This window comes from Brienomyrus brachyistius, chromosome 4, assembly GCF_023856365.1.
Source record: "Brienomyrus brachyistius isolate T26 chromosome 4, BBRACH_0.4, whole genome shotgun sequence".
Taxonomy (NCBI): domain Eukaryota; kingdom Metazoa; phylum Chordata; class Actinopteri; order Osteoglossiformes; family Mormyridae; genus Brienomyrus; species Brienomyrus brachyistius.
This window is the reverse complement of record NC_064536.1, coordinates 14,792,011-14,804,897: the sequence shown is the minus strand read 5'-3', so window position 1 is coordinate 14,804,897 and position 12,887 is coordinate 14,792,011. Positions and strand designations below refer to the sequence as shown.

At 44.1% G+C, this 12,887-nt stretch overlaps 1 protein-coding gene across 1 annotated transcript in view; it reads left to right on the top strand.

Moving 5' to 3' along the window:
• The window catches only part of LOC125739964 (uncharacterized), a 262,341-nt gene that overhangs the window by 122,070 nt on the left and 127,384 nt on the right, over window positions 1-12,887 (top strand). Inside the window, exons 16-17 of the mRNA XM_049010568.1 lie at window positions 2,039-2,140; window positions 3,078-3,191. Of these exons, the coding sequence (XP_048866525.1) occupies window positions 2,039-2,140; window positions 3,078-3,191 (216 nt within the window). The remainder of the gene's footprint in view (window positions 1-2,038; window positions 2,141-3,077; window positions 3,192-12,887) is intronic.

Here is a 12,887-nt window from a genome sequence, read left to right as displayed (position 1 = left end):
CCACTAGCATGCATGTCTCTTTGGGTCTATAGTCAGACCATAATACCAAAGCAGAAAGGGATCCTAGCCAGGGCTGGCTCAGTGTGGAACATTTTAATACGTTTAGATTAATAAAAAGACCTCGGCATCTTCTTTCTCCTCCTTTTTCTTCTCCAATCAGCCAGTTCTTTTATACTAGAGGGAATAAACAAACCATCCATCCTATCAGAAATGGTCACAAATGATGAAGTGGAGCATAAACTAACCAATAAACATATAAACAAATAAATCAATAAACAGGAATGAAAAGCAATGACAGCCAAGTCTAGCAACTGAGATTGTAACAGTGATATTAAACCTTTAATACCGGAATCTTAACTTTGAGTGAGACAGTTTATTTCACATTAAAACTCACTGTAAACAAGCCTGTTTGCATCAACAGCTTCATGGGATATGAAAGTACATGAAGACAGAGCAGAAGGCTAAACATATAAAAATTTAACGTGGATTATATTTATATGGATTTTATTCATAAAATGAGGATTTTTCCTCTGACTGTCCACAGTGTCCTGATGGAGAGAGCAGGCTCACCTGTACCCAGCTGTGTTTCCATGAAGAGTGACGAGTCAATGGAGGCACCAATCTTCTTCAGAGAGGGACCTTTTCCATCAGATCAAAGGTAAATGTGCATTTATGAAAAATACCTCAGCATCTTCTTCCTTCTCTTTTTTCTGCCACAATCAACCAGCTCTTTCATAACAGAAGCAAACAACAGATCCTCTCTCTCCTATCAAAAATGATCAGAAAGAGTGGAGGAGTAGACTACAAACTAACAAATTAATATACAATCAAATTAATCGATAAACAAGAAAAAGCAAGAACAGTCAAGTCTAGCAACAGAGATTGTAACAATGACACTAAACCTTTCATATGGGAATCTTATTTTTAGGTGAGACTATTTTATATTAAAGCTAACTGTAAACAAGCCTGTTTTCATCGGGAGCTTCATGGGATATCAAAGTACAGGAAGGCAGAGCAGGAGGCTAAACAGCTAAAGATTTAACCTGACCCTGTCCACATTATATGGACTATGTTTAAAAAATTAGGATTTTCCTCTCACTGTCCACAGTGTCCAGATGGAGAGAGCAGGCTCACCTGAACCCAGCTGTGTTTCCATGAAGAGTGACATGTCAATGCAGGAACCAATCGACTTCAGTGAGGGACCTTTTCCATCAGATCAAAGGTAAATGTGCATTTAAATAAAGATGAGACACCCCCCTGCAGACACCCTTCTGTCACACATCACTCCTGTCACTCTTCCCCACCCACTCCACCCTGTCTGTACCCTCTTCTTCAATTTCTTGCTGCACAGGAATAAGATCCTGGAATAATATAAAGGTATTTTATATTGCAAGGTAAGATTTTACGATGACACTTTACTTCAGGGTAAACTCACCTCAGTTCCTATTGTAGCACAAATCATGAACAAATCATCTAGAAATATAGTCGCTGTAGCTCTCTTCATGACAACACAGGCACAGGTCGGTTCTTTAAAACGGGTGTTTATTACTTGGACGTGGCTCATTCGGCTGACGAATCCACCGTTTCGCCATCAGGTCAGCACACGGTACGCCAGCACACTTCACCCCGTGAGAACTACATTTTTTAAATAAAACATAATATAAATACATCGATGATAAACACGGTACATACTGTAACATTAAGATAAATGAAAACTACGAAATGAAATAAAGCAAATACCTCATTGGCTGCTTGTCATGAAATGAAGCTGGTGCCTTTAAAGTCCCTGTAAACACTGGTGCTAATTTCCTTCATGAATATGTATAAAGTTTAACAGAATTTACAGAGCGACATGCAATACGTCTGCTCCCTGTATCATCCATGAAAAAGAGAGAGAAAAAAGCTTAATTACGCAGTTCACTGAATGCAGCATCATACACTGTTACTCAAACCAGTCCCAGGGGGGGGACCCCTAAACAGTGACCAAATATTATGAATAAATAAGTTAAAGATACACATATACCCTTCATGTTCACAGAGGCCCCAGCATCAGTCATCTGGTGTGGATCGGTACAAAAATGGAGGGAGCTGCTTCTGAAATGACCCCCCCTGTGGAGTGTAAATCAAGGGGAATTGTAAGGTAAGACAGAACCTGTGTGCTTTACGAACAGACATTAAAACATCTTCCCAGCATTTTCAAGAAAGAGCGTAATCAGTTTTAACCTATTTAACTTTCTTGATTTATTTTGGAGTTTTGGGAACTCGCCAAAATATATTGTGGGGTAATTTTATCCCCCCTCAAGGGAATAAATTGTCATTGTTGCGACAGCATCTATGCCACTAGCTGAGGTGGCAGTATTTTCAAAAAATATATATTCTCAAAAACGTGGCAATAAGTTTTTTAAATTCTAATCAGTAATAGTTAAGAAAAATTACAGTTATCACAGGAGTAAAAGGAACAGGAATAAGACAGGAACACTGTCAGGGTCGTGTTGTGAAGAACATTGTGATTTATGGTGAAACGACTGTTACAGCCACTAGCATGCATGTGTCTTTGGGTCTATAGTCAGGCCATAATACCAAAGCAGAAAGGGATCCTAGCCAGGGCTGGCTCAGTGTGGAACATGTTAATACGTGTAGATTAATAAAAAGACCTCAGCATCTTCTTTCTCCTCCTTTTTCTTCCCCAATCAGCCAGTTCTTTTATACTAGAGGGAGCAAACAGATCATCCATCCTATCAGAAATGGTCACAAATAATGAAGTAAAGTGCAAACAAATAAATTAATATATAAACAAATACATCGATAAACAGGAAAAAGGCAACAACAGGCAAGTCTAGCAACAGAGGTTGCAAGACTGATACTAAATGTTTCATATTGGAATCTTAATTTCAGATGAGACAATTTATTTCACATTAAAGCTAACTGTATACAATTATGTTTGCATCAAGAGCTTCACAGCATATCAAAGTACAGGAAGGCAGAGCAGGAGGCTAGACAGCTGAAGGTTTAATGTGATGCTGTCCTCATATGAATTATATTTATATATTGAGGGTCTTTCCTGTCACTGTCCACAGTGTCCTGTTGAAGAGAGCAAACTCACGTGGACCCAGCTGTGTTTCCATGAAGAGTGACAAGTCAATGATGGAACCAGTCACTCTCAGTGAGGGACCTTCTCCATCAGCTCATCGGTAAATGTGCATTTAAACTAACACTGTTTATAACATTAAGATTCTCAGTCAAAAGGCGTACAGGCTCACACAAGCTATGAGGAAAAGCTTTATAATAATATATCATTGTTTTACTTTTTCAAATCCCATTGTCTTTGAGAATTTAAACAGAAGTTCTGACTGTATTCTATATAAATTACACCTGAGGTAAAGGGATGCAGATTACTGTAAAAACGGACTTTCTGCGAGCTGGAATGGGAAGTTAATTAATTGAAAAGTATGTTGTAAATATCAATCCTCAGCATAAAGCTGGAGAAAAGCAGGCTCACTTGCGCACTGCGGTATATCGATTAAGGAGGACTGGACAATAGATTGTCCTCTTCTGGGATGGACGTTTCTGCTTTGATAAAACATAAATGCATCCTTATGGATTCATTAGATTTGCTCAGATTGAGGCTTCAGTTTCAATATGTTTAATGGACCAGGCTTCTTCTTCTTCGGCTTCCATCTGTTCTGTTGGAGTACGCCGACTCCACCGGGTCCCCAGATGAGAAGAGATCACCCGGAGACGTGGATGAGTTGTCCAATAACCTTTTATTCCATTTATTCCAACATATCTGGGAAGTCTGTGATACACCGTATCCCAACAGAGTTCGACTTCCTGACTATTCATGTGTGTCTTATACCCTTCTACAAGCAGCCTCCGCCCCTGTCCGTACTTTTCCACTTTCTGGCAATTTCACCTTATCTGGTACACCATGTTATTCGGTACGTTATCCTAGCAGCTGCCACCACAGCCTGCGTCAAGACTAACTTTGGTACACACAGAGCCTCCCTACGTGTCCTTGTTCCCCTATAGATATTGCTCTCCACAGTTCCCATTCGGCGTCACCACAATGGATCATCTGTCTCCTTCTCCCTCAGTCCTCTGCATCTTCTTCTATCTCTCCAACCACCCACATGTCCTCCCTCCCCACATCCACATACTTTCTCGTTGCTCTTCCTCTTCTCCCCTTGCCTGGCCTCTCTCCTCTGCACAGGCCCAAACCATCTTAATCTTGTTTAAATAATGAGGATTTTCCTCCCATTGTCCACAGTGTCCTGATGGAGAGAGCAGGCTCACCTGTACCCAGCTGTGTTTCCATGAAGAGTGACAGGTCAATGCAGGAACCAATCGGCTTCAGTGAGGGACCATTTCCATCAGATCAAAGGTAAATGTGCATTTAAATAAAGATGAGACACCCCCTGCAGACACCCTTCTGTTACACATCACTCCTGCCACTCTTCCCCACCCACTCCACCCTGTCTGTACCCTCTCCTTCAATTTCTTGCTGCACAGGAATAAGATCCTGGAATAATATAAAGATATTTTATATTGCCAGGTAAGATTTTACGATGACACTTTACTTGAGGGTAAACTCACCTCAGTTCCTACTGTAGCACAAATCATGAACAAATCATCTAGAAATATAGTCGCTGTAGCTCTCTTCATGACAACACAGGCACAGGTCGGTTCTTTAAAAAACGGGCGTTTATTACTTGGACGTGGCTCATTCGGCTGACGAATCCACCGTTTCGCCATCAGGTCAGCACACGGTACGCCAGCACACTTCACCCCGTAAGAACTACATTTTTTAAATAAAACATAATATAAATACATCGATGATAGACATGATGCATAACATTAAGATAAATGAGAACTACAAAATGAAATAAAGCAAATACTTCGTTGGCTGCTTGTCATGAAACGAAGCTGGTGCCTTTAAAGTCCCTCTAATCACTGGTGCTACCTTCCTTCATGAATATATATGAAGTTTAACACAATTTACCGAGCGCCATGCAATACGTCTGCTCCCTGTACCATCCATGAAAGAGAAAGAATAAAAAGTTTAATTACGCAGTTCACTGAACGCAGCGGCTCATTCTCGCGAGGTTTGGCATTTTAACTCGTAAATGAATTTACTAAACATCCATCCATCCATTTTCTAAACCGCTTATTCTGCTGGGTTGCGGGGGGTCCGGAGCCTATCCTGGAAGCAATGGGCACGAGGCAGGGAACTACCCAGGATGGGGGGCCAGCCCATCGCAGGGCATACTCACACACCATTCACTCACACATGCACACCTATGGGGAATTTAGCGACTCCAATTAGCCTCAGCATGTTTGTGGACTGTGGGAGGAAACTGGAGTACCCGGAGGAAACCCCACAATGACATGGGGAGAACGTGCAAACTCCGCACACATGTGACCCAGGCGGAGATTCGAACCCGGGTCCCAGAGGTGTTAGGCAACAGTGCTAACCACTGCACCACCATGCCGCCCCCTTAATCCTTCTTTCTTTTATGAAATTTTTTTAATAAGCAGGGGATGGGAAATAAAATGTGCTGAATTAAAAGGCAGTTGCTGCAGAGTGGATTACCTTCTTTGGGGGCCCTGGGCTGACGTGGGTAGGGGCTCCTATGTGGGCAATTCCAGCTCTTCTTTAAAGCCGAAAGAGAACGAGAGGGAATTTAACACGATGGGACATCAAAAACATGCTAATGAAAGTGCGGGATGTCAGCAGTGTGGGGTGTCTGGCTCGATGTTCGCTATTAAACGATAGGATAATACGCATTAAACATATGATAAGCATTGTAGGTGTGTAACAATGTACTGTGGCACAAAGTCACTTATTAATGTTATCGCAAGAGGGCGCAATAGGCATAATTGGTTTGCTTTCAGGTTTTGTTTTTGCATTTTGCGCTGTTCAACAGAATAAGGGAAACAATGCAAAATAAGAAATAGTCTGAAAACAGCTTCTTTGTAAATATACGTGCCCAAGGAGACAGAATAAAAGCAGCGAGATCTTAGTCTGTTTACAGTCATAATTTGTTTAATACACTGGGAGCGTATTGAGCCGTGAGCCCTGAATCTTCTATTGAAACTAACCGTGAATAGACCGTATCATTAGACCCATAGCCAGTAATAAAACCTACCGATCAGGGTGGGGGGAAGATGGGTCGATTGGCCAAATTTAAGCTGTATTATTATACAATATACTATTTTATCTAAAATGTTTATATAAATGGTTTGGAGTAGACATTTCATTCACGTGGTTTGTTACAAAAAAAAAGTCGACATCAGCTGAGGAGCCCACACATTCCGTCTCGAAATAGTTATTCCAATTAAGTCGACATCTGTGTGAAATCATCTTAATCACTTTACAAGAAGTAACCCCTGAATGTCATTGAGTAACTGGGAGCTACATGCCAAACCGTCTCTCCTGGCTGCTACTTGCTGTCTCTCTGTGCTGCCGCTAGATGTCACTGCTTCTCTTATACTGTCATAGGCAAGCTGATGTCAGGAAGCCACCCTAATGAAATAAGCTCAGAATGTGGATGGCAGTTACATCTATTTAAATACAAATGTAGGTTATTATTCCCCCAAGCAGCAGCAGTGGTGGTCAGTGTCAGTGCAGGACCTTTGTCTTTCCATAAACTGCCTATTTTAGCATCGGCACAGAGGGCAGCGCTGTGGCTTCACCCCCCCAGTGTTGGAGGCTGAGCCCCCTGTCTGTCTGCAGCTGCACGCTCTCCCTCTATCACATGGGTTTCCTCCTGCCGTCCAAAAACACGTGTTTAGGCTACTTTCTAAATTCCCCATGACATATGACAGCCTCTGTGTGTCTTTGCCCAGTGATAGACCAGAATCCCCCCCCCCCACCACCACCAGTGTGAACCCGTATCCTAGGACTTCTGCTCTCTGCCCCACCCCCAAACCAGGATAAGTGGTGGATGGAAGGATGGATTAATGGATGGATATTTGTGTTTTATTCGCAGGGGCCGAGTGAAAAGGTGTAATTCACACCCACATATGGGAGACTTATCGTCCATCTTCAAGGTGCATTTATTACTGAAGTATATTTTCTAAACTTTCATCTAAATTCACATACATCCTCTACAGATAAGTAGTTGATTCTTTCAAAGGGATGATACTTACAACCAATTCACAAATGAAATAATAAAATGATATGATGCCAGGAGTGATAATAATTAAACTGTAACTGTTCATTTCAGTTATTGGAGAAAAAAGCTCAAATATTTCTGAAGGATGAGCTGATGAAATTCCAAAGGTACCTGGATCAGAATGACCCAGAATGCTCTGAGCCTCAGCTGGAGGAGGACAATGACCTGGACAGTGATGGTCAGATGCAGAAGATCTGTGGTAGAGAGGGAGCTCTGAAGATCACACTGTACATCCTGAGGACCATGGAGCAAAATGATCTCGCGGACATGCTGGAGAAGAGTAAGAGCTGTACCTCATTCAGTATGTGTTTGATTTGCCAGAGAATAGTTTATGAAAAAATGTGTATTAAATTTCAGTTTGTCATTTGATGTAATTATATTTAATTTCCCATATTTGGGTTTAAAAAAGAGGGGTGGTGTGGTGATGTAGTGGTTAGCGCGGCTGCCTCACAGTGAGAAGGTCCTGGGTTTGGTCACGTGGGTTTTCACTGGGGTCTCAGGTTTCCTCCCACAGTCCACAACCATGCAGGATAAGTTGATTGGTGTGTCTAATTGGCCCTCTAGTTGTGTGCATGTGAGTGTGTGTCCCTGTGGTGTGTTGTGCTGCCCAGGGTTGGTTCCTGCCTGTTTCCAGGATGGGTTCCAGTCTCCCCATGACCCCAGTTGGGATTAAGCAGCTTTTTGCATTTTTTTCTCATTACATTTCAGGGTATCTTCTGTTGCAATGTCAACGTAGAATCAAATGTAATCTGAAGCAAAAATTTGAGTGTGTATTTGAAGGGAAAGCTAAGGAAGGACAGCCAACACTTCTCAAAGAGATTTACACAGAACTCTACATAACTGAAGGGGGAGCTGGAGGAGTCAATGATGAACATGAAGTGAGACAGATTGAAGCAGCATCCAAGAAAAGGGGAATAGAAGATACTACAGTCAAGTGCAATGATATATTTAAACCCTTTTGTGGGTGTGAGACACCTATCAGAACTGTACTCACTAAAGGGGTGGCAGGTATCGGGAAAACAGTCTCTGTGCAGAAATTTATTCTTGACTGGGCAGAAGGAGAAGCAAACCAGGACATTCACTTCATATTTGCTCTTCCTTTCCGGGACCTGAATTTGATTAAGGATGAATACAGTCTGATTGATCTGCTTCACCACTTTGACCCAGAACTGAAATCATTTAAATCTACTGAGCTGTTTAGGTACAAAGTTTTATTGATCTTTGATGGTCTGGATGAGTGTCGCCTTCCTCTAGATTTTCAGAACAATGAGAGTTGGTTTGATGTAACAAAAAAAACGTCACTGTATGTGCTGTTGACTAACCTCATTAAGGGGAATCTGCTCCCATCCGCTCTCCTCTGGATAACCACCCGGCCTGCAGCAGCCAATCAGATACCTCCTGAGTGTGTCCACCAGGTGACAGAGATACGAGGTTTCAATGATGCCCAGAAGGAGGAATATTTCAGGAAGAGATTTAATAATCAGAGCCTGGCCAGCAGGATTATCACACATGTGAAATCATCAAGGAGCCTCTTCATCATGTGCCACATACCTGTGTTCTGCTGGATTTCAGCCACTGTTCTTGAGAGTCTTTTTAGTGAGTCTGACATTGGAGAAATTCCAAGGACTCTGACTGAAATGTACACACACTTCCTGATCTTTCAGGGGAGTTTAAAAAAAGAGAAGTATATGGAAAAACATAAAATTAAGCTTAATTACACTAAATCTTGGAAGAAATTCCTTTTAAAACTTGGTAAACTGGCTTTTCATAACCTTGAGAAAGGCAATCTCATATTTTATAAACAAGATCTGACAGAGAATGGCATTGATGTCACAGAGGCTGCAGTTTACTCTGGAGTGTGCACAGAAGTCTTTAAAGAGGAGTATGGGTTGTACCAGGAGAAGGTGTACTGCTTTGTGCATCTGAGTATCCAGGAATATCTCGCTGCTTTATACGTGTTTCTGTCAAACTCATCAGCTGACCTGCTGAAGACTGCAGTGGATGAGTCATTAAGGAGCAAGAATGGACACTTGGACCTCTACCTCCGCTTCCTCCTTGGCCTCTCAACAGACTCCAGTAAGAGTCTGTTAAAAAGGCTACTGGGCCAGACAAGAACCAGTTCACATAAGATTAAGGAAACAACCCAATACATCAAGGAGAAAATACAGAAGAATTTATCTGCAGAAAGGACCATCAACCTGTTCCACTGTCTGAATGAACTGGGTGACAATTCTCTAACAGAGGAAGTACAAAGATACCTGAGTTCAGGAAGCCTTTCAGCAGCAGACCTCTCACCTGCACAGTGGTCAGCTCTGGCCTTTGTGTTACTGATGTCAGATAAGGAGCTGGATGTGTTTGATCTAAAGAAATACATCAGATCAGATGAAGGTCTTCAGAGGCTGCTGGCTGTGATCAAGAAATCTAGGACAGCTCTGTAAGTGATCTTACATCCGTCTGTTGCTAAATATGTACAGATGTTATTCATGATACTGCTTTTATCAAAACAATTAGAGTGTATTTATAAAGACCACCTAGGAATTCTTTTTAATTTTTGCATACTGCAGGATATATATATCTTTTAACATTCTTGGTGTGGTGTGTGGTCCAGTGGGTTCGGACTCTGTGCCTGTGGTCAGAAGATCACTGGGTTAAATACCTCACCGGCAGAGTGATGCTGGTTTTGGGCCCTTGAGCAAGGCCCTTACCCCCCAGCTTCAGGGGGCTGGATGCTGGCCAACCCTGTGCTCTGACCTGTATGTGTGTCAGATATAGCAAGATCAGAGAGGCGACAGCACTATTTTACCAGGGAGATGAATAAAGAATCAGTATTTCATCCCCATCTGACAGGACTGATAATTGTCTGATTAGTATTTTGGAAATTCAACAGGTTCTCAGGTACAGAAAATAAGGATTTCAGTCATGGTGTCAGCAATTCCAAAGTCATATAAAGAAATAATAATTAAAAAAAGCCCTTCTTGACATTCAAATCCCACATAGACACACACACACACACACACACACACACACACATATGCTAGGCAGGAACTGAACCCAAAACCCTAGAACCCCTGGGTCGGCTGTAGTGCTGATCACTGAGCCCCAGCGCTGCTCAGAGCTTTATGAAAAAACTGATGCAGATATTACAGAGTCCCAGGGTAACTCACTGTCATGCCCGGCTCGTCCGCTCCTCGTGTGTGCCACGCCCCCTGATTACCCACGTGTTTTCTCCCGATTGTACCCAGCTGTGTCTAGTTACTTTGATTAGTCTTTGTGTATTTAAGTCCTGGTCTTCCCGGTTTCCCTGGTCCGTCATTGATGTTTGTACGCGTGAGCTGTTTCCCGGTCCCCGTCTCCTTAATTAAACTCCCGTTTTGCCCCGTATTCTGCCTTCCTGCTTCCTGCTTCCTGCTTGCCTGCTTTCCCGCACGATCGCCTGCCTGCTCGTACCCGATCGTGACACTCACCTTGTAAGGTCATTAAAATGCGGGTTCCTCTTGGCTGAAGAGTCTCAGGAAAAATCTATTTGTGTTGCTGACTAGGACAGGGAAACAACAAAATATCTGATATATTTAAATATCGCAGGTAATGAATAGATTTTACAGCATGTTCACTCTCATGCCCTTATTCAAACTGGCTCTGTAAGACAATACAGAACAGGATTTGGGAATGAATGACTTAAGAAAATGTACAACAAATAGAGAAAATACACTGTAAACTCACAGAAGAAGCTATATCGTACCAAAATCTGTTCATCTGAGTAAGTATATACTTCATCACTTGTATTTTAAATCAAAAATGTTTATTTTGATATTTTATTTGATATACCTGTGTGTGCTGTATGTATTTGTGTCTTAACACATTTCCTTTTCCAGGCTGGACAGCTGTAGACTCACAGAGACATGCTGTGAAGATTTGGCTTCAGCTCTCAGATCAAACTCCTCTCAGCTGAGTGAGCTGGACCTGAGTAACAATGACCTGCAGGATTCAGGGGTTAAACTGCTCTCTGCTGGACTGGGGGATTCACACTGTAAACTGGGGATACTGAGGTCAGTATTACTGGGTATTCCACACTGTAAACTGGGGATACTGAGGTCAGTATTACTGGGTATTCCACATTGTAAACTGGGGATACTGAGGTCAGTATTACTGGGTATTCCACATTGTAAACTGGGGATACTGAGGTCAGTATTACTGGGTATTCATCCATCCATCCATCCATCCATTCTCCTCCGCTCATCCGGGGTCGGGTCGCGGGTGCAGCAGTCTCAACAGGGAAGCCCAGACTTCCCTCTCCCCGGCCACTTCTTCTAGCTCCTCTGGGGGGACCCCGAGGCGTTCCCAGGCCAGCCGGGAGACATAGTCTCTCCAGCGTGTCCTGGGTCTTCCCCGGGGCCTCCTCCCATTGGGACATGCCCGGAACACCTCCCCAGGGAGGCGACCCGGAGGCATCCGGATCAGATGCCCGAGCCACCTCATCTGGCTCCTCTCGATGCGGAGGAGCAGCGGCTCTATTCTGAGTCCCTCCCGAATGACTGAACTCCTCACCCTATCTCTAAGGGAGAGTCCAGCCACCCTGCGGAGGAAACTCATTTCGGCCGCTTGCACCCGCGATGTCGTTCTTTTGGTCACTACCCATAGCTCATGACCATAGGTGAGGGTAGGAACGTAGATCGACTGGTAAATCGAGAGCTTCGCCTTTTGGCTCGGTTCTCTCTTCACCATGACAGACCGATGCAGCGCCCGCATGACTGCTGACGCCGCACCGATCCGCCTGTCGACCTCCCGCTCCATTGTTCCCCCACTCGTGAACAAGATCCCGAGATACTTAAACTCCTCCACTTGGGGGAGGACCCCATCTCCAACCCGGAGAGAGCATTCTACCCTTTTCCGGCTGAGAACCATGGTCTCGGATTTGGAGGTGCTGATTCTCATCCCAACCGCTTCACACTCGGCTGCGAACTGCCCCAGTGAGAGCTGAAGGCCATGGTCCGATGAAGCCAACAGAACCACATCATCCGCAAAAAGCAGAGACCTAATCCTGAGGTCACCGAACCGGACACCCTCAACGCCCTGGCTGCGCCTAGAAATTCTGTCCATTAAAGCTATGAACAGAATCGGTGACAAAGGGCAGCCCTGACGGAGTCCAACCCTCACTGGAAACAAGTCTGACTTATTGCCGCCCATGCGGACCAGGCTCTGGCACCGGTCATACAGGGACCGAATCGCAGTTAAAAGGGGGCCCGGAACCACATACTCCCGGAGCACTCCCCACAGGACTCCCCGAGGGACACGGTCGAATGCCCTCTCCAAGTCCACAAAACACATGTAGACTGGTTGGGCAAACTCCCATGAACCCTCCAAAACCCTGCTGAGAGTATAGAGCTGGTCCACTGTTCCATGGCCAGGGCGAAAACCACACTGCTCCTCCTGAATCCGAGGCTCAACAATCCGGCGGACCCTCCTCTCCAGGACCCCAGAATAGACCTTACTAGGGAGGCTGAGGAGTGTGATCCCCCTATAGTTGGAGCACACCCTCCGATCCCCTTTCTTAAAGAGGGGGACCACCACCCCGGTCTGCCAGTCCTGAGGCACTGCCCCCAATGTCCACGCGATGCCGCAGATGCGTGTCAGCCAGGACAGCCCCACAGCATCCAGAGCCTTAAGGAACTCCGGGCGAATCTCATCCACTCCCGGGGCCCGGCCACCGAGGAA